At 31.4% G+C, this 26435-nt stretch overlaps 1 protein-coding gene across 3 annotated transcripts; it reads left to right on the forward strand.

Moving 5' to 3' along the window:
* The first annotated feature begins 715 nt into the window (after positions 1-715).
* On the forward strand, positions 716-13698 carry LOC148629284 (uncharacterized). 3 transcript variants are annotated; one of them, XM_088547378.1, is made up of 8 exons: positions 716-1214; positions 6016-6071; positions 7430-7477; positions 8531-9909; positions 10114-10194; positions 12347-12417; positions 12654-12734; positions 13482-13698. In XM_088547378.1, the coding sequence occupies exons 1-8, from the start codon at positions 991-993 to the stop codon at positions 13615-13617; spliced, it is 2076 nt and encodes a 691-aa protein (XP_088403504.1). In that variant the 5' UTR covers positions 716-990; the 3' UTR covers positions 13618-13698. The 3 variants fall into 3 exon arrangements, with proteins under 3 accessions (XP_088403504.1, XP_088403506.1, XP_088403505.1); XM_088547379.1 differs by lacking the exon at positions 716-1214 and adding an exon at positions 5264-5673; XM_088547380.1 differs by lacking the exon at positions 12654-12734 and having other exon boundaries at positions 719-1214.
* Positions 13699-26435: the final 12737 nt, after the last annotated feature.

A 26435-nucleotide genomic window follows, 5' to 3' on the forward strand; every position in this document is an offset into this window, starting at 1 on the left:
AAGACGAGATCAAAGAATTTGGAGATGCATTATCAAAAAGTTCCATCCGACTAACATTAATATATTTCTGACGATGGACCAATTTTAAAGCAAAACAAACAGACAACAAACAAAATATAAATCTATAAATTAAAACAAGCAAACAAGCCAAAAAAAAAAAACAAAACAAAACAAAAAAACAACTTTATGTTACTCAAAATGTATTTGTAAAGAATCAGAATGGGGAAAATTACAAAGTTGACTGCAAACCACGATGTAAAGGTATTTTTCGACATTTGTTCTCTGGATTGAACTCTTCAGTCACAATGTACTATTGTTTCACATGAGCCTTTTGTTGTCCCTTTAGGAGAGAGGAGTTGATTATGGGAATGTGTGACGGAGGAACGGAAGTCCTTCTGATCACAATACACAGCTTTCTTTCCAAGCCGAGACATAAACAAAAAATGAGTTGTGTGAATTTGATCATACAACCTCATTATTTAAATGGATATATGTTCAAATGTTAAGTTTAATAAAATACGAGAAGAATTTCAAATATATACCTTTATAATACACTTTCAATGTGCTATTCAGTCGCCCCAGTATATTCATATGCTTTAAATCCTTTCTGCATGTATTATAATGTGACTCAATAAGAAGAATTAATTTTCTATTTTAATCGTATATTCCTTCAGTTCTGTTTTAAGTTTTTAAATGTTCAGGTTTATGATAACCAATTACAAGGTACTTACTATAGAATTACCGTCATGGCACTGTACACCGGATGTATAGAACCGTATACATTGATTAAAACACCCAATGCATAATACACAAAGACCTAATCTTACCATCAGCTGCATTGTAGAGAACTTGAAGTGGTCATTTACACGATATGAGAATCAGTTGTGATCTATCAAAAACTGCAGATGTATATCTAGACTGATTTGAGATTACAAAGTGATAATTTGGGCAAAATTGATATATTTTCCATTATGACAAAGTTATAAAAGTATGGCCAGATTTCAAGAACGATTTTGTTATGGAATAAAACGAGAGTCGTCTTTTGCCGGAATTCCTAGAGAAAAGACAGAACGTATACCAATAACTCTCCAAAGAGAGAAGACTTTGAACCCTGAACGTAGTGTTTATACCATTCATAGGGACCAATCCGTTCGTGGCGAGAGAATCAGCCTCAGTTTCCCAAGGGAAAGAGCATTTGAAACTACCAAACAAAAGTAAGTCATCTATTGATAACCAAGTCATAACTTTGAAAACTGTTTTTGTCTGCCTTACTATTAGTCATAGTCTTTATTTTGGTTGTGGGTGAAACACGATGAAAAATCCTTTATTTTGAAGGTATTACTAGTATTTTACCATTTGTGTCATGAGACTAATAAGTAGACACGAAACCAGTATCTTTTAGAACAATGATTAATGAATATGAAAGTGTACAACAAATGAGCCTTTCAGGGACAGAAACCTTTGTTTTGAACATCGCTTCTCGAATATGAAACTTTTAGTAATAAAATACTGTAAAAATCTGTTTCTTACGCAGTCATATACTATATTTGGTTGATGGAAAAACTCTACACACTCAGCAGATATTCATTCATTTGCCTTGTTTACTAATGGAAATGCTTTCAACAGACTATGGAAATCAAAATTTCAATGACAAGAGCTCACTGACCGTTCTCTGATAATCCCTGAATTCAGCGATATACTAGACTAACAAACTTTGAGTAAAAATATTTTGTCCAGATTTTCTGCTATATAGATCTTGTATTGTAGTTGAACAAACCTCGATTTGGGAATTATTTTTATTTCATCTATCCCAAAGAACATGTTGTTAAGGTACCAGACCCTGTTTTGTCTTTTACACATCTTAACATACACTTAAGTCATCAGTGCAGGTGAAAACTTCACTATTCTACGATATTTAGTGACTTTACAGCCTGTACCGGCAATTTTCAGTTCATCAGCGAAAAACCTTCCAACCACTTAGCTATATGAAGTTTTGTTTTATGCACTGTACTATTTTACGCTTGGACTTGTTGAGTAGCGTTGAACTGATTATAGATAGGTTTTTGAGCAACGTTATCCTATCGTAAGTTTTTTTTTAATTAGCAATATTAATTTCGACACATGTTTTATCGATATTAAGAAAGCTCTATTCCATTGTTTAGTCAAGTTGGTACAAAAAAAAATAAATAAAGGCGCTTACCCTAGTGGTACATCTGGTCCAATTTTCAACTTTTCTTTATAATTTTAACCAAAAGTACCATCAAAATATACCAGATCACTCTCTTATTTAAATGGGCATTGTGCTTATTGGACTTTTTTTCGCAGAAATATGTTTTTTTTTCATGACAAAAAACTGTAACAATGTGTCTGATGTTCTTGTAAACGCTCTGCAAACCTTATTGAACTAGTATGTAATTTACTTCCTCAGGCTTTATTGAAATTATCTCATCATTTTAGCGAAAACTTCAATCGTTTTGGACAAATTTAAGTGACAAAATTACCATTTGTTCTATTATAACACCAAGCTGTGATTAAATCCGTTATCTACGTTTGTATCCTGGAGGTAAAAGGGTTGTATTATCCTTCAGAACTATTTTCAGCTAAAATCAACATATTTTCATGCGTTTGACAGTCCTAATATTCTCTGGTATTAAGTAGATAACTGATAGTGTCCCAGTATTTCGACAAGACGTCATATCGGATTAGTTACTAAATACATTAATCAAGATATTGACAGTTCTAAAGGGAAAACAATCGCTAGCATTCCATGTTTTTGGCATTTCTAAGTCTATTAATTAACAATACTTGTCCAAAAGAGAGCAATGTCTGTCTGTCTGTATGGAGGGTAGTCGCGGAGGCGGTTTAAGTTGTTTATTTGCCTTGAAAAGAAAAGATTAATACCATTTGAAGCATGAGAAATATTTCAGGTGCACACACTACTTTTGTTTTTAGTAAGTGGCGTCAGTATGATGTCATTACTTTATTTTACAGTTATTATAAAGTTATTGTAGTAATACACCAAAGTAAGATCATCTGCTGTAATTATGAGATTACCATTTTTATTCCGATGGATTTGGAAGGTGTTCGGATTACAAATTTAATTATTCGAATCCATTTTATATTATAATTAAATGCATTTTAAATCTTGTTAAGCATTCAATCCAAGGCAATTATGGTAATAGTTACTGTGATCAGATAAAGATACATTTTTATTAAGTCTTGCGTGAAGGCTATGATTAAAAACCCAATTAATTAAGCACAACTGTGTCACCTAATGTTATCAATAAGTATAATCAATGTCAAGGAATTCTGATGATTCAGGTAAAATGCATGGGCTTAATTGAAGAGAATTGAATATTAAAAAATAATAAAATTGTTAGTGAAAAAGAGCAATCTGTTCATACTCTGGCCACACGAAGTGGCGATATATTATGCAACTCTCCATAAAGTTTCTTGTCCGTCCCGCACGCTTTCTAGATAATAATTTGAGAACGAGTCTTGTGATTTTTTTTTCAAATTTTACACAGGTGTTATGTATCATAAAATACAGGTTAAGTTCAATTTTCAGCAAAATCCAAAATGTAGTTTCCGAGTAAGGTCATTTGGAAAGTTTTCTCATCCACTTTTTCACCAATGCGTGGCAGAGTATCACTTAATACCCCATTAATGTACTATTTTCAATAGGAAATATAGTAAAATATAAAAAAAAAAATACAAAACAAAAGGAAATTAAGTGAACAAAGATTCGAACGGTAATCACAAAGACAATTTGCAATGAAAACGACTAGACTAGAAACACACAAACACACACAACAACGAACGTGAAATAACGAAAATAACACACACATAGAATAAAGTAAATCAGCACCCGGACACCACCGCATACTGAAAGCATGGAATGTGTTATTTGCGTTTCCAGAAATAATTACCCATTTGCTCATATACTGTGACTTCTGGTTTAAACAGAAAAGAAAATGAAACCATGACATTGTGAACAAATTGATTTTCCAAAGTAATCAAAGTAAGCATTTATTACACACTATCTGAAAGTGTAATTAAGTGAAAGTAATAACAGTTTCAGTACAATTAGACTACCTAGCTGATAGTATAATTGAATACATGCAATGGAAGGCGTGATTATTTGAACTACGAGAGAAGATTAAAAAAGGAAGGACAAAGACAAACTTTAACAAATCAAATGTCTATACTTGCAAGGAAGTCACAATAAGACCGTTTAGACGGCTTTTTTTGTATGACAATAATCGCATGTTTATCTCAGTATTAAGGCATTATGGAACAAACTTTATCTTGAATTTATGTTGCAGCTAAGCAGTCTTCCAAAGTTGAATTTTTATCTTTTTCTCATATGAATATTAAAGGTTTTACATTTCAACAAATGCTTTGAAAACACTTCTGTTAAACTATGAAACTTAAAATTTTATTTAAAAAAAACTATATGAACACCTAAATGAGTAAACGCATGGTTTAACATTATGTTCTGTAAATCGTTTTGCGATCTGTCTAAAATAATTCCGCAAAATATTAACTCTGAACTTATTTACCTAATGCAGCACTTAGCATCCGCTAAAATTAGAAACACCAAAATGTATCGTATACCTCTTCGCCTAAAAGTTGCCTAATTTAACCTGCCATACGGTATGTAATCCGTGTTAACTTTGACTGTAGTATTAAACTGATTTATTTTCACTTTATATACATCTACATTACATACATCGACTAAAACCTTTTAGATCACGTAGTCATTTTTGATTTATTTTGTCTTTAACCTTTCCCCTGACATGCGATTTATAAAGCAAGGAAATATATTTGATCAATTTTGGAATTTAATAGATTTATTAACTGTACAATAGAACATCTGGTATCTTAACAGCATTAATTTACTTACTAACATACTACATAAACCTAAACTTTTAATAATACCAAGATATTTGTCAGAAGTTTATTGGATAAAACGATATTAACCTCCTTGTATAGGTAAATTTACATAAAGAAGGCATTTCGAGTTGTAATTTCTTAACTTTTATAGCTATGGTCTAGATAAAGGAATCGGCAAACCCTGATTCTACCTTTCTTAGTTTCCAATTGTACCAGGTGTCTTTATAAACACCAAAGTAGGATGTATTTGATAAAGACGATTTCTTCCTTAGTTCCCGAAGATTGTGTAAAATATAGTTTTATGGCTAACAAATCAGCTGATATGCAACATTTCAATATCGAAATCTATTGATAATTTATTCCATGTTTTAAAAATCCACTCGAGAAGTTGTTGAAATTTACTCTCAAGTATTATTACAATGTGTAGTAAATTAAGACGAACTTAAGACAGTCACTTATGGCACTGTTTACACTATAATTGATTCCGTGATTCTTAAGTTGATAAGTACCGTGAATCAAGCGATTTATATCGGGTACTGTAGTAACTTCACCTATCGATTCAGACATATTTTAGCATGATATCACTACTAAATCTTTAAATATCCACCCAAATTATTTATGAGGTGTGTCAATGTATATAACTGTTTCGCTTAGTTCAAAATTTAAAAGTTTTAGTGTTTTATTTATACCTGCGTTATTCAAACTGTTGGAGGATACCCTAAGACTTTTCTGTTATGAATATAATGATTCTCAAATAATGCCACTGATGAAAAAAAGGTATTGTATACATTATTATTATCTAAATATAAACGAAATATTTTTCTCTCATCTTATTATGGACATCTAATATTTATTGTGAAATTATCATGGTCATCATAATTGGTCTCCAAGCCAATGTAAAAAAAAACGATGTGAATAAAAAATGTCTTCCAGTTAACATATATTAGAACGTATAGATACATGAATATTTGAATTATGGTCAAACATTTTAAAATCGTTTATTTAGGCGAATTTCTCCTGTACACAGACTATTGATGATGCAAATCTTAACACTTTTACTGCTTTTTTGATGACCGAACTTCCAGTGATTAATATAGTGTTGTATTTACTTGTTTTCAGAAAACCAGTTAAATTTCAAAAGTTATGTGGATGGAACACACCAGATATCGGAGAAGGTAAAACTTTAACTTATAATTTGAAATGTTTATCTTTCATATACATGCATTAAGAAAATATTTAATACTGGTTTACCACTTGATCGTCTTTAGTTAAATGTATATTTATTTATAATTTTAAGTACCTGTAGAACGAACTCGTTAAACTTTTTATAGATATATGTTGAAGAAGCTTTTTGGCGGGTCATAAACCTCTAAAATGTTCTTATGTATTCAGGGTGTTTACTGTTAATACTTCCATGTGAGGTTTCATTCCGGTTTTAATTGAAATAGAAGAAAACAAGTTGTGTGAATTGTGGTTTATTGTGCAAATAAAGTGAGAAATGAATTGCGAAAAGTCTATGTTGCCACTGAATGGAAATATTTAAAAATCTAATTTGAAAGACGTAAAAAGTATGAATAAAGTAAACACATTAACTTTTAAATATAACTTAAGTACCTTTGTATGAATCGATTACATGTTTATAACAGTCATCTATAAAACATTACAACTTGAACGTTTAAACCTTCGTATTTCATAATGGCGATTGATTATGTCTTTATGTTTTAATGTCACATGCCTATGAACTGATGAATAGATTCAGCCAATAAAATGCTCATTTACTTTTATTTCTATATACGTTTTATTCTGTTTTTTTCCCGGTTATTTGTTGTGTGTGTTTTTTTCTTTGTCTTGTCTTATCCTTGCATTATGTTTGATTATCTTTCTAATCCTGGTTCTTTAAAAAGGAAAAAAATAAATACATTTTCAACGAATATTGTCTTTACTTTTTGTTTTTTCCCCCTACAATTTACGATTTAAAAAAAGATATGCAATTATATTTAGTCTACAATGATATTTAGTTTCTTAATCGGCCCTACATGTGGCGAACATCCCTTGATGAAGTTAGCATTTTTAGATATAAACCCATGTACAGGATAACACAGAACGCTTAACAAAAAAAAAAAACAAAAAACAAAAAAAAAACAAAAAAAAAAACCGAACAAAACAACGAACAAAACAAAAACAAAACAAAAACAATAAAACAAAAACAAAACAAAAATGAAAACAAAGAAAGCGGCATTGATTAGAGTGCTTATCAAATAGGTTAGTAACGAGTTTTATAAGGTAGTAGGTTAAGATATAAGGAGAACAATAAAAAGTATATTCTATCCTGTGATTTCCATTATTTATGCCAGACACTTTTAAATACATTATATCACCTATGTAGACAGGAGAGATACACAAAATCTCTCTTATTTTCATAAATTTGGCTTGGTCAGATTAAAAAAAAAACATCCTATCAGAAGACGATTTACTATGTTCATATTTGAAAGCTGATGGTTTAATTTTTCTTTTTGGTTTAATTTATACTTAGGTGTTGCTGAATGGATGAAAATACAACTTCTTATTCAAGGGAAAAAAGGTAGCTATAAACGTAGTATCAGTTGACACACAAAAAAGTGATCTTTACATTTGCAATCTATTGACATTAAGTGGAAAAGTTCACTGGACTAGATATAAGGTTCCAACTAAACTTTAAAAAAGTAATTGGCTGCTTGGTCCCTTGTGAAAGATGATTGCACGACAAGCATTCTTGTTCCCAAATTCACATTTTCTTTGCATCGATCTTACCGTTGAGTTTACAAAAGTAATGACCCTCTGATTTATTGCATTATTGTAAGTGCATTGAAAAGTATTGAAAAATATCGAAGCAATGCATTTTGTATTGAATTCAAATGAACGTTTTTTAGTTCCTACACTGTTAAAATTCAAATTTATTTCTTGTTTATGTTAAAAGTTTCCAAAGTATAAAAATTACTCAGAGGATCATTAAGTCTTAAGACTATAAACGTGCAGTTAATGTATTGAAGTTATAACTTATATACTAAAAATACTTCTATTTGACCTTAAAATCAGGGGTGATGGAATTAAGTATTTGGATGATGTGTCTTTCATTACATATCCTAAGTTATTTTTTCTTCAAGTCATGGTATCATTTCTTTATTTACTTTAAGAAATAGAAAAATAGTTTGAAAACTGTTTCAAATAAAAAAAAAATGATTGAGGTTAAAAAACGTCAATGTATTTTCAATGGTAAATGCATGATTGTACATGTAGTTAAGATTATTTTGACAATATGTTACGGTCAACCCTTAACCATCTTATGATTATCGCTACGATCTAATTGACCACAACAGAGTGTCGGTTTACTATCCGACAAACGACGTCCGTTTGGCATTTATTAAATTTCCCCTTTTGCACAGAACATGACCTTTAAGGGACATACATTGTTCACCTTTCCTTGGAATCTAAGGTCACTCATGGGTTTAAGTGGAGTTCAATGCGAATTATAAACTTCTTCAGATTTGTAGCTAATGACTACTTTGTGACTATAAGGAATTGTCATAGATAAAGTCAATGAATAAATCACTTTTGTTTTTATGGTTGTTACATTCTATACATGTTTTTTTTTCAGACAGAAAATTGCGTATTAGTTCAGAAGACTTAGTGTACCGCCATGTACCAAAGCGAAGATGTCCAGGACTCAGTGACACAGAAACATTCGAAAATTACAGCCTTCATCCAAACTTCTTCCCACCAAAAGAAGAAGAAAGGGAGGAAAAAACAAAGAAGAAACGAAAACAGAGCGCCGACAAATCTGTTGTGAAAGCAAACGGCACTAAAAGGAATGAAGACGACTCTGACATTGATCACAAAAGAAGGCTTCTCAGAAGTAGAAGCAAGGATGATATGAGTGTCATATCTCCTCGAAAGCTTGACGAAGAATTAGACAAGTATAGTCCTCAAAAACGGTGCAGAAGTGTAACTATTGGAAACGACAATGCATGGAGCAATCCTGGTAGCTCATCACAACTAAAACGTCTTCTTAAATGTGCAAAGTTATATCATTCTAATGATTATACTATATTTGATGAAGACGAAGACGAGGGTTATGGATCTAAAACGTCAAGTGCTGACGATAAACTAACACGAAGACTTCGTGGCAAGGACAATGGTTTTGGAGAATGGGATGTTCCATTGTTAGATATTGATAGTGACTTGGTATATAAAACTTCTACCTCTGTCGGAAAACCAGCAGGAAGATTCTCATATACGCATCAAAACGCCTCTAAACCGCCAGTGTGTGGTGACTCCGACGACGAAGGTATAAAGGATTTGGAAACTGGTCGCACTGACTCTTCAATAGGAGGCATCAAATATTACAATACTGGTTATCAAGATAATTCTCAAAACTACATAACAAAGCTATTAGAGAGGACGTATTCACAAATGGGTCATCACAAGGACATTTCTGATATGGTCAAAATACGAGAGCTACGATCTACTAAGTTAACGATTGGAAGAATCTCAATACAGGATGCAACAGATACAAATTCTTCTTCTTCAGATCAACAGACTAGCAGCCCAAACTCTAACACAGAATTTTATGATCAGAGAAAAACATTAGTTCGGTCAAATTCAAGCCTTCAAACGGACAGAACACAATATCAAATGTACTGTACGAGTCCTGAACTTAAGTTTAATACTAATAACCAAAGACCTGTGTCTAAAAAAGTTACAAGAAGTATAAGAGAGGAACATAGTCAGAGGTTAGCTCAGACAGAACTGATAAACAAAACCAGATTTCCTTATTTAGACTTTTATAGGGCTCATTCTAGTGTTAATTTACCATTAAGTGACCTTCTGCCTGCAGTTGACCGTAGTTTGAAAACAAGACAAGGCAAAAAGAAACAATATATTTACGAAAATGTACCAACTGCAGCCCCTATTCGTGAATCTCAATCTATTTTAGACCGGGAAGCCACAAAAATTTCTACTGAAGCAAATCCAGTGGTAAGTCATTTCTTCCATTGAAAATCTTAAAACTGTTAACTAATCTTTCATTTATTTTAATCGTCTTGAATATGATATGTGGTTGTTTTTATAAATTGCAAGTTTGACAAAATATTATAATTGATTCTTTAGATGAATAACAATGCACAATTATTTGCTATTTGAACATATTTCACGTCTCTTGAATCGTTTGCATGATTGTAGACATTAGGAGGCCCAGCCTTTAAACCGGAACCAAACAGATTACCCGAGGGAACTTTGAAGAGACAGCCTACATTTATGATGGTATTTTTTTTATGTATCACATACACGTGAAAGTTTGTCTTCTTAATTTGGGTTTCAAGTCTTCAAAACTCGTTTGCTCATGATTGAAAAAAGATATATTTCGTCGTCATGTCATGTCATGCCATGTGAAGGCTTCTTTAGTGCCATCAAGGAAAGTCTGGCGACTGTGTAATTCGTGACAGACTGCCACTCTCATATATGCAAAACAAACACCGGGTAATCCCAATGAATTTTAAGTAGTTTTATGCTATACATAATTTATATATTTACGCGAAAGATTCATAAATGCTCTTATTTGATAATCAAACAAGTATTTATTCTGTATGTCCTTACTTAATCTATTCATGTTTATATTCACAGCTTGAATTTAATCAAATGAACCCATTTTATGTTTGCTATTTGTTTTTGGCTTAATTATTTTTCGAACTGAACCCAATGTTTGTTACTCAAAAAATAAAGCTGAAATATGAAGTAAAGCAATGAAAGCTTTTACAAATCATGTGCAATGAATCCATACCAGATATTTACTTTTTATCGCACTTGGTCCAAAGGTCCACGTGAACTTTATGCAATATCTTGGTGTTCGTCGTCGTTTGCCATCACTTTTTAAATGAATCTTTCTTTTCTTACACCATTATTCTAAGAATATCTGATCAAAAATGTCTTCTTTGACATTTGTTTTGTCAAATCAAAACAACCGCTACATATATAAAATATAAATAAGGGTGAAACTTTTCTGAATTGATATCTAAAAAATCTACAAGCAAAATTGAAATAATGACTCTGAGTAAAGTCTTACGTCTCTATTTCGTCAAGGGTATTGGCGAAAAATAACGTATTTGCAGTTATAAGACTGTATGGTGAAAATAATTACTGAGAGAAAGAACATTCAAGACATGAAATCATACTTATAAGGCTCAGATAAGTCTCCGATGTAAACAGCATGTTTGGTTCTGCCTCAGAATTGAGAAATGATTAGATTGATTTTTTTGAATGAATTAAAGAGCCACATGTGCTCTTTTTTTTGGATGATCTATTCATTTAGGGTCTGACGTTTATATACCTTCCGCTAGATAGACCTTTAGTGATCATAGTGTCAGTCTGTTCATTAGTCTTGTTCACGAGTCTGCATTTTTATCGTTACAGTTTTCTTTTCAACTTCTTCAAACAGCCTCTTGGTGTTTGTTTTACATTCTCAGCTAGACCAATACCACTTTGTGTCTGGTCTACAGTCTCACCTTGTCAAATACCGCGTTTTCGTTTGGAAGCTAAATATAAATATTCCTTATCTTTTGATACGATTTTACACTCGAACAGCGCAAAGGGCGTAGATGACGGTCTTTTTTTTTATTTTGATCCTATGGTTTCTGGGATGGGAGGGCAGAAGTGATTATAAAATATTGTTTCGGGATTTTGGCTTATTTGGGAGACATAAACTTCAAAAGGAACATGATGATATTTATACATAGTTCGCAGATAAAAGGAAGAAAACATCCAATTTTTTTTTATTTTAGATTTTTTATATTTATTTCATTCGACCTCAATGTTTTTAAAATATATTCATTCTCATGGTCTTAGTATAGGTAATCTCACCAATTCACAATTGCATTATCAATATTAAATAATATATTGCTATTAATTTATATATACTTGTCTTGAAAGTTTTATATTTTAGATAAGTGAAAGGTAATAATTATTAACTATTCATAAAATTACTTCAGTATTTTAATCTGTAAATTTATTCCCTTTCCAACAGCTTAAAAATATGTTTTGTTTTTGTATCTCTTGTAAAATTTCATGACACATGTAATGATATTTTTTTATATACCATTCCACGGTCGATATAGTATACACAAATAACTTATTTGTGGATAACATTTTGTCAATTATTCCTTTTTCGTGTTACACAAGCTCTGGTATCGAACGCCCCAGATTTATCTGGGAAGGCATCATACGGAAGCTAAATTTTTCGTTCTAATTCATCTTTGGTATTCCTCGCTTTCAATGAAATCAAAATTTCTCGATCGATTATGTATCAAGTCGAAATCTGCAAGATTTGGAATTCCTCTCGATATCTTAAGAACTATATAAATTTAATAGTTATCACAGTACTTATTTGTTTGAACGCATTTGTTATTAACATTTTTTACAGGAATATTACCAGAATCCGGCTCAGTGGCTAAGAAATCAAACTTCAAAACTATCAGAAGGATCTAGTCCTGGGTAGGTATTTTATACGGGAATTTTTTTTGTGGAAAATATTACATGGTAATAATGAATTGAATAAAAGATGTATTACACAAATTACTATAACTAAAAGTGAGTATTTTTATTTATAAAAAAACAATCTAAATTAGAATATTGAAATTTGAGTTCAGGATAGGATATTCATTCTGCTAGTAGCTCTAGATCTGTAGCTATTAGGTTCTATAAACTAAATCCCGAATAACCTTGATCAGGATGAAATCCTTGGAAATGTCAGTTAGCGGCATTGAAGTTGACATTAAAAAGAACCACAACAAGAAGAAGCCTTTGGGAAAGTATGATATTTAACACCTGCTTAAGCAAATAGTCAATTGCTTCCACGCTTGCATGTTAAATACGAATGATAAAATAGTTCTCAAAAACTAACACTTGAAATAACAATAGCTAATGGTTTTATAACTATTTCTAATTTCTAAAATAAAAAGGTCATGTTAAAGATTGGAAATATCTTATGCATAAAGAATATCAAGAAAGCATATGCATCAGTGTTTTTACATTTGTTGTCACATATGTCATGTAAATGAGCCCTCTACTCGCAATCATTTACCGTAAAAATAAAATACTGATGATTGGAAAGACGAATGGTAAGAATTATTTATTGCACGCAAACTTATCACAAGTAATCATTTGTACAATTGAAATAAACTATTTTAATAAATACATTAAATTAAAACGAAATTCATTATAGTTTCGAATGGCAACATTTATACAGTAGATCTCAAGAAAAAGATATGCTATGATTTTGCTTATTTATTTTTGCATATCTTTATCTATAAAACTTATTCACAGAATGCTAGCTTCTCACGAGGATGTGAATTCATATGTTTATTTGTACATTCAGTTGGAATTATCAGTTTAGATATGATGCGGTAGTATTTGCAGGAAAAGAGTGAAATTTGTTTGTGGTTTCCCTATTATTCTAAAGTTTTGTATTTTGTAAATAAACAAAACAATACGTATATCTTACCCATGCGTTTTACGCATATTTGATGAGGTTTTAATTTTTTCGCTACTTTTTGTAGAGTACGACTTTCTGGTAACCCTGACAAAGACTCGAAAAAGAAATTAAGGGAAGCTTTCTCAAAGTTTTATCATACTAGGTCCAGTATGAAAAACCGTGACTGGGCAAGGGATTATAAATACATGTGGAACACATAACTATTGATTTTATATTTGTTATAGTTACATTGTTTTGATCATTGTTGTAATTATTTATTGATATTAAAGTGTTAACTTTTATCATTTTTCTTGTTTTCATTTAAAGGGAGGTAACGTTAACAGTCATAGTAGTCACACAAAGTATTAAGAATAATTTCTATTGAAATATATTTACTTTGAGTACACCCTGTTATGATATGTCTGCACTTATTTTGTAATCTTAATGAAGGAACATACTATATATCAAGGATTTCTTTGCTGAGATTCTAAACAATTAGGTATGAAAATGACATTATTGTATGCATTCAACCGCAATGTATATATTAAAATACTCTATATTTTGCTGTTTATTGTTTATTAAAGATTGGTTTTCTCTTAAAACATACCTTATAATTTTATGTGTCTTTCTGAAAAAAAAAACACAACTATTTTTATTTAGTTATCTTGAGAATCATACAGTGCTTTTTTCTTTTTGATTGATAGAATTGGCTATATATTTTGTTAATCAAAGCCCATGAGGAATGCATTGCCAGTTTGTTTTGAGATGTCTACAACAAGAAAAGTCAGTTTCATAATCAAATAAAAAGGATAACTTAAAGAAAGAGGCTGATGCTGATTTTTTTCACAGTTGTTGAATCGATGACTGGCTGTAGTATATTATTGGGTTATTACATATTATAAAGCTGACAAATAATCATTTTATATAATACACACTGACATATAAACTGATAAAATTTAGAAGTTGTAAATACAACAGACTCCAAGTGACTCTGACATTAGAATATTATATAATTTTTAGCTTTTCCTGTCTAAAACTTATTTTGTCTCATAAGCACTTTATGTCATATAAAGTTGGCCTAAAGAGAGTTTCTTGTTTTATTATAGTTTTATTTATTAGCAATAGTGTAAAACCTGTTCATTGTCAGCTATACGTCTCATTTTCACCATCTCCAAGTTCTTGTCCGGATGCATATTTTTGTTGTTTTTTTTATTTGTATGTTTGTATGTTAAATTTTGAGAGACAATGTTTACAATGTTCAATGTTTTGTCTTTCGAGTCAAACTGACAAAGGTCATTTTAAACAAATTTTACTGTTGTATTGGGTTGTATAGCTAAGAGTACATTTAAAATATTCAATGTCTACATTCAAATCATCTGGTCATGGTTGTTTAAAAGTGAAAGCCGAACGTACTTATCACTACAGAAGTTTTATGGTAGTCATCATAAAACTTCTGTAGTGATGACTTCAATCTTGTAGCAACATAATCCTGTTCCAGAAGCCTATTTGTTAGAGTTCTAGCGCGATAAAAAAAGTCTGCGTAGTTTCGGCAAGCTCTGGCATGAGTATGAGTTGTGATATGAACACTCAAAAGAATATAATCAAGGGACAAAAACCAGACATTGGTTACAGTGGAAGGTTACATTGTAAACATCTGTACCATGAAAACTGATTTATTCAACGTGTCATAGTTTTCCTTTACTCTTTCGTCTACCCTGGACTTTTTTATGAGCAACTCGGTGAGTGTTTCTAGAAAAGCAGAGGACACTTACCCTACCGGTGCACATGGTCCATCCTCCCAGTTTTTATTGGAGTCCGATTTGCTCATTTACTTTTTGTTACTTTGTATGTATTATTTTGGTTATTTTATGTTCTTTGTCGTGTTTGCCTGCTTTTCATGTCTGGTTTTTGTCCCTTGATTATATTCTTTGTTCCCTTGATTATTCTCTTACAATAAACTCACTGATGAGTTTCTTCTCTTATTTGGAGGCAACTATATTTTGTTTATCTTATTCAAAAGAAAAAAGACCTTCGACCTTTGGTCCTAATTTAAAATAAACTGTAGTTTAACCTTATATGGTGTAACCTACATTCCGGTGCAATCGCAAAGTTCTGATTTTCTGTAAAGAAGAACAAGGGCCTGCGCGTGTGGATCATAAGTCATAGATCATTTACTAACATATTCAAATCAGTTCAACATTCAATGATATAATATTCTTTTTATATGTTCGTCATTGTGATAACCTGTACATTTTTAAAAATCCTTGTATTCAAGCGTTCAAAATAAATTCATATTTTCATTGATTTTCAAACTACAATAAATAAGCAGAACTGATGATTGGTCTGCTATGTAGAGACATTCTTCATTAAGTTAAGTCAAATGCACGCATGATCTAGAATGCATCGGAACTAGAATTAACAAAAACAATAATAACGACCGATGTCCTTTGTCATTCATTCATTCATGCCTTAAGTATGTCAGCATACAATAATTTTCTTCTACATTTAATAGATAAATATTCAGGCTACGTGTATAGAAACAAAACATGTCCATCAATTGATATTTTTGGATTTTTATTGAAGGTTTATCATTTTGACCACCGGTGATGGAATAATCTATTATATATCGATAACTTTTCATAAGGCAATATCAGATTCGATAATTTTGTCACTTTCTAAGCGGGGTTATGTTCACTTAAAATTATTATCCCCCTGTTTTTGAACTGGTTTTTATAACTGTTCAGATAAAAGAAATCAACAACCACTTTATCATTATTAACATTTACTGGCAATGATGAAAATGATGACGAAAAATACCACAAACAGTTTTATTTAATGACAATGAGTTTATGTGGCTACTTTTATCTGAAAACGACTAAATCTAGATAAAATTGAAGTATAGGAGGTAGATAATACAGATAATATATATAGTAAGACTTACACTATAACGATACTTTCAAAGTGAAGTTCTTGATAACCTTAAGTTAGTATACCCCTCTTTAAAGTATCCCGTAATGTATCGAATACTTAAACTAAAGGAAAATCATCCGTGCATTCGATACAGATGACATGCTTTAAGTGTAAAAGCATAGAATGGTTTATTTTTACATTGCATCTATCCAAAAGAACTGGATTTAAGTGTCATAATAGACACTAAATTATCTGCCTCATATCTTGACTTCCTATAAGGGATATACGAAGGACGTCGACACATATCTATGTATACGTAAACTCGATGTGCATATTTAATTTTTATATCAAAGCTCGATATTTAAGTAGCAGTTTTTTTTTTTCTAAAAAATCAGACCAAAGGTGATTCATGCACGTCAAAAACCCACTAAATTCAGTTTTATTTCTTGTTCAGAAACAGTTACTGATCACATAACAAGTCTTAGTTTTTCATTAGGTTATTGCGCTTTTGAGATAAAAAATATATAGATTGTATATGAAATTGTCACTTTGCAAGAGTTATTGTTCTTGATTTGGTTCCCTTTGATTGATTTTAGTGGGAGATAAATATTTGATTTTCTCAAAAGTGCAGATCAGAATACTGAAATTATTATTGTTTTGTAAAAATATAGCATATGTAGACAGACAAAAAATTGTTTGTTCGGTGGGTTTTTCTGCATCAAAACTCACTTTACCATTGGCAGTGTCTGTATTTATATGGACTCGTACTTAATAACTTAACATACCGAAGCTTCACGGAATCTTTTGTACCATTCTTAAATTATGTTTTACAAATAAGCTATTGTAACATCATGAACTGGTTGATCGTTTTGTCGTGGCCATCTCAATCATAATGACACATTTGTTACTTTGTTACTTTGTTTCGTTTATCATTTATGATTTGTGTTAGTTTTCTTCGTCTAGTCAATGAATATGAATTTCTTGTTCCTTGTTCAAATCAGCAGGGGCAATGTGTTTATTTTTGTTTTCCCCGTTTTCCGTTAGTCTTTCGATAATCTTACTTCGCTTCATATGATTGATTACACACAATTCATGTCACGAAAAAAAAGTAAAATTTGAAGATATAATACGTGCGTCCTACCGACCCAAGAAGGTTGTTTAGTAAAAATGTCAGTGAATAATGTATCAAATTAGACGACACTTGTTTGACCCACACTGTATGGTATCGTAATTGAAATGTCGTTACCAATTGATCGAGGGTAAGATTTATGACGGATGATTTGTCTCATCCATTTCCAAACGAAATATTGTTTATTCTAAATGGGATCATCCTTTCCGGAAATATAGGCTAATTATTTCCTATCATCAATTTGACATTTTGTAAGAAAATATTACGACACGAAAACTTTATCAGAATACTTTTTTTTTGATACGTCTCATTCTTTTGCTTTTGTTGTTGATGATTAGAGAAATTATATTTCTGTTTTAGCGCAAAGATAAAGTTAAAACGATTAAAGATGTATCGCATGACAACTTAAATTCACAAATCATACATATGCATTCATTTTTATATAAAAATACGGCTGGTCTTAATTCAACTTCTATGCTTTTGTTTTCTAGACAGACTGGCTTATTATACATCAAACTCATTCGTATGTTCTGTAGAATTTAGCTGGACAATTTGTTACCAAAATACAAGATCTTGTTGCTTTCATGTCCTTATTGCAATTTGCCCATAGGCTAACTAGGAAAGGAAAACTATGACACATTGAACAAATCAGTTTTCATGGCGCAGATGGATACACTGTAATGATCCACGAGTTCATGATGACCATAAAACTTTTGAAGTGATGACTTCAATCTTGTACCAACATAACCCTGCTTCAGAAGCCTATTTGTTAGAATTCTAGCGCGATACAAAAAGTCTGCGTAGTCTCGGCAAGCTCCGAGTATGAGTTGTGATATGAACACTCCATACGCAGGTGCGTGTTGAAGGGATGTTGCCACAAATGAAAGGAAAGATGACAATTTTGAATGAAAAGTTATCACGTTTGGCGTAAAGTTTGGTCAATAGTTTTCCTTTACCATCGATTTATAACTGTAGGTCAAGCTATGAGGCTGACCTCACAGTGTCTGTAGTATCCTTTATCTCAAGTTCTTTTTGGGTAGATGCGATGTATCAAATCCCCAAAATTACGATTGTTTAAAGATAACACGTCATCTATATAGCGGAAACTTAGATTAAAGAATCTAGCTAAAGGATGCATTTTTCTCTTGAAAATGTCAATTAGTAGTTAGGTTTTTGCACTAAGTTAGATTATTTGTAACTCCCTACTCTTTCTTTTATTATTGTACACTTTAACTGATGGAATACAAGGCAATTTCTTAATCCCATGCTTTACACATAAAACCATTATATTAGAAAAACAGACTTTCCTATAAATTATTATAGATCGGAAAAGATTAAGACTTTAAACTTCTACACTAATGATTCTTGCAATTTGTCAATATAAAGATGACAGATTTTCGCAGAAAAGTCTTTGGTCATTTTACAGTTTGCATTTTAGCTTATATTATTTTATATATATAGTGATTTAGTGATATATTACCGTGATTCATCGAAAAAATAACGTCACATTTTACGTGCCTTGGTTTAAATTAATATTATGGAGAGAGTTCGTTTTGTTTTTATTTTTTCTTTCTATCCTTTGACCTATTAAATGTTAAAGGCAAACACACCATTGACAACGTATCCCAGTTAGTGGGAGGTCTTGTTTATTAGTATACTGGTATTTTACAGGGTAATAAAAAAGTCTATCTAATATGATATCTGTATTATTTTTAAAAGGATTAACTCAGGATTATACCAATGAAAAGAATCTTTATGCACTTATTTGTTAAATGCAATAACACGGAAAAGAGATTGCCAATATCGTGTCAAGGATTGAGGCTAAATATAATCGCTCCTCAGTTTGTATAAAGATTTATGTTACACAAATTACTGTTCAATTTAGTGCCGTTTTTAGGAGCAATTATATTTCATTCCGTCCCTGTTATCCAGTGCTCTTTTGAGAGGATGCACTTATCTGTAACAAACGATCAGAAATAATAAGGATTAGGTCTCAGCACTAACGGAGACTATTTTCAATCCTTCTTTTCTTCTGTTTTAGTAAGCATTAGTTGATAAAAATACAACGCGACTTCTGGCTCTCATATGGTACACTCAAAGCCATTATTAAAGAAATCAAATTTGCCAATCGCGCGAAACTATTATAGATCTGAAAAAAAAAAAGATTTTTGCAATTAGTCTTGATAAAATTGACAGTTTCCCCCAGAAATGGTATTGGGTCATGTTACAATTTGCATATTTGCATGTAATGTTTAAGATGTAGTAATTATTTACATTGATTGATCGAAAAACAAACGTCATATTCTAAGTGCTTTGATTTAGAATAGAATAATGGATACAATATATGCATTTCCCATGAGTCTTCTTTCCCCCCTTCTTTTGTACACTGTTCAACCTTCTTAATGCAAAAGTTCAGAATCAGCTGTTATCCTGTTTCAATGAAAAAAAATCTTTTTTCAAAAGATGTACTTCTTAAAGTGGAACAAAAGGGAACAAAAATAAAATCTTTTCAAAATAAATAAACTCTGGATTATATATATAGTTTTAAAATAACCTGTCATTGAGAAACCTCCGAGCATTAAATGTTCCAGAGCAAAAGAGGTAGGGAATACCCCACCGGAGGTCAGATGCAACAACAATCGCCTTTGATGCTTTGCCAGGCTAAAAAAAAATTACTAAATCTAGACCTTCTGCGGTCAAAGGGAAACACATTTCAATTTTCAGTCTGAATGTAATGTCATGAACAAGCATCTGCTTTAATTATATAAATTAGAGTAATGATTCAAAATAGTCACATCAAGCCATATTGAAATTTACGCTTTTTCTAGCTGCCAAAAAAAACACGTACAATTTTGATTGCCAATGATAGACAAATAAAATTTGCGATCATCGTCTACATCTTTGAAAACTTCGATATTAAACTATGGTTACTTTTACTGCCATATGTAACTGATAGGAGGCGAAAATGCACACTTTTGGGCGCACCATTTTTCGGTTCTATGAAAGTATTTGGCCTAAAAACTTTGATCATTCAATCCTAAGCCCTATGTTATTGTGCGACTCGGAAAATCACTTTTCAAACTTTCAAATTGCCCATCGCAATAGCCATTGATATATTGAATGGCTTTGAAGTTGACTTTCGCCTGATGTTAATCGTAGAATGAATTTTTTCAATGACATGCTGGAGTCGGGACCGAATTTTTGTCAATATCCATTTTCATACCTTGTGGTTGCCATCGATAGGTCTGGCACCAAAAAACTCTTGCATGGTACTTTTATTAAACCCTTTCAAAAACCAGTTCTTGATTAAAGTAATAGCGAATTTTGCTCTGTTCACTATCTTTGTACTGATTATGCACTTCCAATTTTATTGGAAAAATGTTCTGAAGGAGATTATAAAAGTGCGATAGTTATTGATGCCAATCTGTTCAGGTTAATTAGACCAATCTAAGCTCTCTTGTAGGGAAATACTTCTTTTACATGGGCTCTATGTTATATGTGCGTTTTCGTAACAAATTTCTGCTTTTCTTCCCTTTTTTTTTATCGAAATGCATAGCGCTTACCCGTTAGTTTTACACCGTTTGGATATTTTTTTCGGAGATACTTGTCTTTAAACGATGTCTGTATTACGCGATATTGATAAAAAAATCATATCCCAAAAAGAGTTTGTCTCTACTTACAGTTATATTCGGTCATTTGGTCTACCCTCGTTTACTTTATTATGATAAAATCTGAGTTTATATGAAGTTATATAATTACTGTTGTAAAAGTATTATTTTTGCGGTTGATAAAATTATACCAATCAAGAAAGCATCGGGTAGAAAGTCAGTTCATTTTATGAAAAGTTTGGAAATAGAAGTCGATGTTTTATTCAATCATCATCAGCTCCTCACAACTGGAGAGCATATGATACTTCATAAAATCATAGTTGAATTCAATATTAATTTGAATATTTTATAATGAAATACAGGCCGCCGACGTACAATACGATGTGCTACCACAAGACCAGGGAGTTTCATTCTTCACTCTCAATCTGACGGATTACTCGTCTTTCAAACAACAGTCAACTTGAAGTTTTTTGCTTTTTTTTAAAAAAATATTTTGCATTGGACGCGTATATACACGCCCATACAGTTGGATTTGAATTTGGCAAGAAAATATGAGATAGCAATTAGTTATCTCAATATTGAAGTCATGCTAACATTTTGTGCATAATTGTTCTGAAAAAAAAAAAAATGTGTAACTGTTCATCTCTGAAGGGATCGTCCGATGTTCCCGTTTTTTTTTTAACTCTCTAACTGTCACAACGTCAGAGCTTCCGGTCAGTCTAGAGTGTGTCATTTAAATGTAGATTTTGTCTTGATTTTTTCACTATAATTCATATACAATACTGTTTCCATTGGTAATAGCAGAGAACAAGTGTGCAAATAAGTTTAACAAACATGTGGTTTGTTTCTTTTCCTTTGCAAAATTGCGGTGTTGATATAAAAATAAGGCCAAAACTTATGCCAAAAAGTGATACCGTTTTTTCACTGTTTTATTTATATACTGAATATTTAATTAAATATATATTCAAATCTTCTACATTATATGATTTTATATACTGATTATCAATTTCGATAATATATGTTTTACTATTTTAAATTTACAATATATCGATCAATTTTTTTTAATATTTGGAAGATCTATAAAACAGAAATGATAGATGTGATATAACTCAATAAAAATATACGTTTGCTGTGGAATTTCATTTTATTTCAACTTACCCGACTGAGTGTAAATACCCCACTTAAAACCGAATAAATCACTCGGCTTGAGTTCGTATTTGATTTTTGAAGATGCAGAAGGAGAAAAGCAAATATTTAATATATAAGTATTGAAACAACAATCTCGATATATGTTTGTGTTTTAATAAGTTTATATATAAAAAAAGAAAAACGCTTTCAGGGAAAACGTGATTAACAGTTTAAGTGATTAATGAGTTATATATGCGAGGGTTTCGTTTTTATTCTGAACCTGCCTGAATCCAAATGTTGTTCATTTGTGAAAATTTTACATCAAGGAACAGGAAGAACAATACAGAACAGGACAACAATACCTTAGAGATATGCGCCAGCAAATCGTCAAGCATTGTTTTGTCGACATGTCTCCATAACATATCTTTTTTTTTCTGAGTTTCACTGAGAACATTTTATTTGATACATTAAATAATTATATACAATTATTGATTTTGATTTTTTTTTACAAATTTGTTAAGCCTTTTATGAAAATTTACTGACAAATATTGAGGAAAATATTTATTTTCTTTTCTACTATTTGGTTACATGTCACTTACCGAATGAATATTATCTTTGTTTTTATACACGACTAATATATTTGAATTTCAACGTATTTTTAAAAAATAAAATTGAAAAAAATCACTGAAATTTAAATTGCACAAATATTTTTTTCTCAAGCATGACTGACAAATATTTTGACGACATCTTCTGTTGTGTATTAAGAAGATTAAAAGTAAAGGCCCCTCAGAGCTTATTTTACGGTGTGTATTTACATTTTTGTAGATCTGTAGTGTTTTGCCATTGGACTCAGAATGGACACAGACGTAACAACCCGGAATAAAAACAACAAAATCAAAAATGAGAAATCTAAAAACGGAAGGAATTGCGGGAACAATATCATCGTTCATGCTAAATTTTTAATTCATATACAGGCATTATAAGGCAGGTGTAACTATCTTTGGTTAAGAATTGTGATAATAACCTCTAAGTAGTGATATCTCTCTATGCAATATTTTAAATATAAGCAATTAAAACAAAAAAAAAATATGATTAACAACTCATTTGTCCATTTGTGTTACGACAGAAATTGTAATACTTACTGGGCTTTTTTATGTATACTTTAATATGTATAATACAACCAATTCAAACTTGTTTTTTTTTTATTATGAATGTATTATTTATTACCAACGGAATGTAACTCAACACAAAAGTTATGTCCAATTTACCCTGTTGAAATGCATTGACATCTGTAATTATTTTTTCTTATTGGCTTGCCGAAAGCAGTGAAAATATCTTTCGCCCCCTGTCTATATTGACGTTTTTCAAAAGTTATTGTTCTTGATTTGGTTGATTTAAGAGTGAGATGTATGGTTCCCCAGTTACAGATCTGTATACAGAAACGACTATAGTAACGTAAAAATATTGCGTTACAGCAAGTTGACAGAAAAGCTTCATTTGTTCAGAGGGTTTTTTTCTGCACCATAAATCGCCTCTACCATTGTATGTGTCTGTATTTTATTTCGATTGGTACTTAAAATCATCAATGTCATGAAACTCTTTCGTTATTTTTATGTTTCCTACTGAACGTCTGTATTAAAGAGGGCTTTTCAAATTGAATGGTTGTTGTAATCACATTTACTCTGTGTTTGTCCTTTCTTTAAAATTAGGTTGAGGATTAAACAGAGCACTCAAAGTTTGCTAGACATTATTTTGAATAATGAAGTTAATAACAGCTAAATTCATCAATAAATTAGTGCGAAAAGCCTTTAAATTGAACAGACATTATGTTTAAACAGAAACGGTGAATAACCCTTAAGCAAATAAATTTTTGTGTTATGGAGACAGCAACATCGGACATAATTGCTCTCCAAAACTTATCATTATAACACATTAAAGCCTGGCTATGTCTACATGTGCTTGACATATTATCCTTTATATTGACTATTTTGAAATGTTACAGATAACAACGCTCCGTTTATTCTCTTTGAACATTTTTTTGTATATAATATCGCTACTTTTTGTATTAAACAAAAGGTACGTTGTGAAAATTTCATCGAAAATAAGCTGTTTTGTGGGGAAATATGTCCGGATAACCACAATTAAACTAGAGTTTATCTGGCCGACTTTGTCATCAGTCAAAATTGTACGACTCCAAAGGTATTTAATTTTGCTTTATTATACCTTTCATTAAAGTTGGGGCATATCACCTTTTCCCTCCGTCCGTCAGTCCGTTGCACTTATCTGTAAAAGATTTCGCATCTTTGTTTGGAGGGAATACTTTAATATTTGGTCTAATTCTTGTTATTCATACGGCTTACTTGTTTTTTACATAATGCAAAATAGAAAGAATGGAAATTTACGTCATGATGAACTCGTGGACTGTTTCGGTGAATCCATCTGCGCCATAAAAGCTGATATGTTCAACGTATCAAAGTTTTCATTTCCTCTTTCGTCTAACCTGGACTTGACTTTTTATAAGCAATTCGGCGGTTGTTTCTAGAAAAGCATAGGATGCTTACCCTATCGGTGCACCTGGTCCATGCTCCCAGTTTTTAGTGGAGTCCGAGTTGCTCATTCACTTTTGTTACTATGTATGTATTATTTTGGTTAGATTATGCAATTGTTGTGTGTGACTGTTTACTATGTCTGGTCTTTGTCCATAGATTACATTCTGTTGGTTTCTAGAATCGTAGTTCCCCGTATTACTTTCTTACGGTACAGCTTTTATTTGAGGAAATGCTTAGGTAATACATATATTACTTCTGCATGAAGATTTGTACCATGTCTCCTATTTTCAAATTTCTTGCTCTTACACCTTTCATCTGTTTTATCATGACCTGTTTTAATTGATTAAAATTTATTTTTGGAAATAGTTGACATGTGTTTTTAATTGAATGTTCCAATGTAACAGAAATTGTTGATGGTAGTGGGTGGGGATGTTTGTTGTAACAAATGCACCAACCGTATAACCTACGGTGCGATTGTTTCATTTACAGTACTTAACTATGGAATTATTTTTCACGTTTAGATCTGTACAAAGTAATAATTTTGTAGATCAAAATCTTGGTTAAATGAAAAGAAAATATTAAATTAAAAGAAATTCTTAGGAATGATAAATCAAGCGAAAATTGTATCAAATAACACTGTATAAACATACTCTCAAACTTCATTACTTTAAGTGGTCATTACAATGTGTTTCCTTTGTCTCAAATAAAACAAACTGAACTGAGAATATGAATTGATATGTACTTGCAAAATCAACCGACCATTACTTCTATCGCATACGTTAAGCATAGCAAATTTGTGCTTTGGCTTAAGAATACACATTAAATCATGAATAAAATTATATTAGTATATCGCAGACATTATTTTCACTTCCTGATTTCCTACACATACGCTATGTATTTGCTCTGCCATCATGCATGTGATGATTTAAATGAGTCATGCTATTTTTATTTTACTTATTTACATGAAGAGATAGGATGAAGAACTAAGCATTATAGAAGGCGTAGAAGCGTTGAAATATCGAACAAATCGAGACTTAGAAACCAATAGACGCACCATATTCATAAGTGTTACCATAAATTCATGAAATTCTTATATACAACTCCTATAATATTAATTTCTGCCGTTTCCATAATAAAATGTTTCCCTTTCAGACTTGTCCTTCAATGAGTAACACGACGGCCGATTTCAATAATCAGGAAAAACAACTAACCTTTCCGAAGCACCGGAGTTCACCCGAGCTTTAGAGGAGTTTGTGCTATTCGTTTTCTGTGTGTATTATTTTACTTCTTTTGCTTTACGACTTGTTATTCGTATCTTGTCCGTTTGGTATTTCCAGTGTTGTTTTTTTCCGCGATTTTTCTCCGTGTACTTTAGATATTGCTATACCTTATTCTGTAAACCATCTGCACCATTGAATGGATCGCAAGATATAAACACGATGATTTATTTAGAGGACGAACTCCTTATAATGGTAATCAACGTGACATTAACTTTTCATTAGCAGCACTGAGAAGCTGATTTCTGTCTGACAGGTATTTAAACAGTATTACCAAATAAGGATCTTTACTAGTTTGGTATCTGTAACAGAAATACAATAATTATCTGTTTATAGCACACATATTAAAAAGTTTTTTTTGTAATAATGATCGAAGAAAAATAAATCATAGTTAATGCAAATTTGATAGCGGCTTATTTTTTTTGTTCAAATATCAAT

The sequence above is a fragment of the Perna viridis genome, chromosome 1 (assembly GCF_037379345.1).
Source record: "Perna viridis isolate PV_CMFRI_1.1 ecotype Kerala chromosome 1, ASM3737934v1, whole genome shotgun sequence".
In the NCBI taxonomy this organism is placed as follows: Eukaryota; Metazoa; Mollusca; class Bivalvia; order Mytilida; family Mytilidae; genus Perna; species Perna viridis.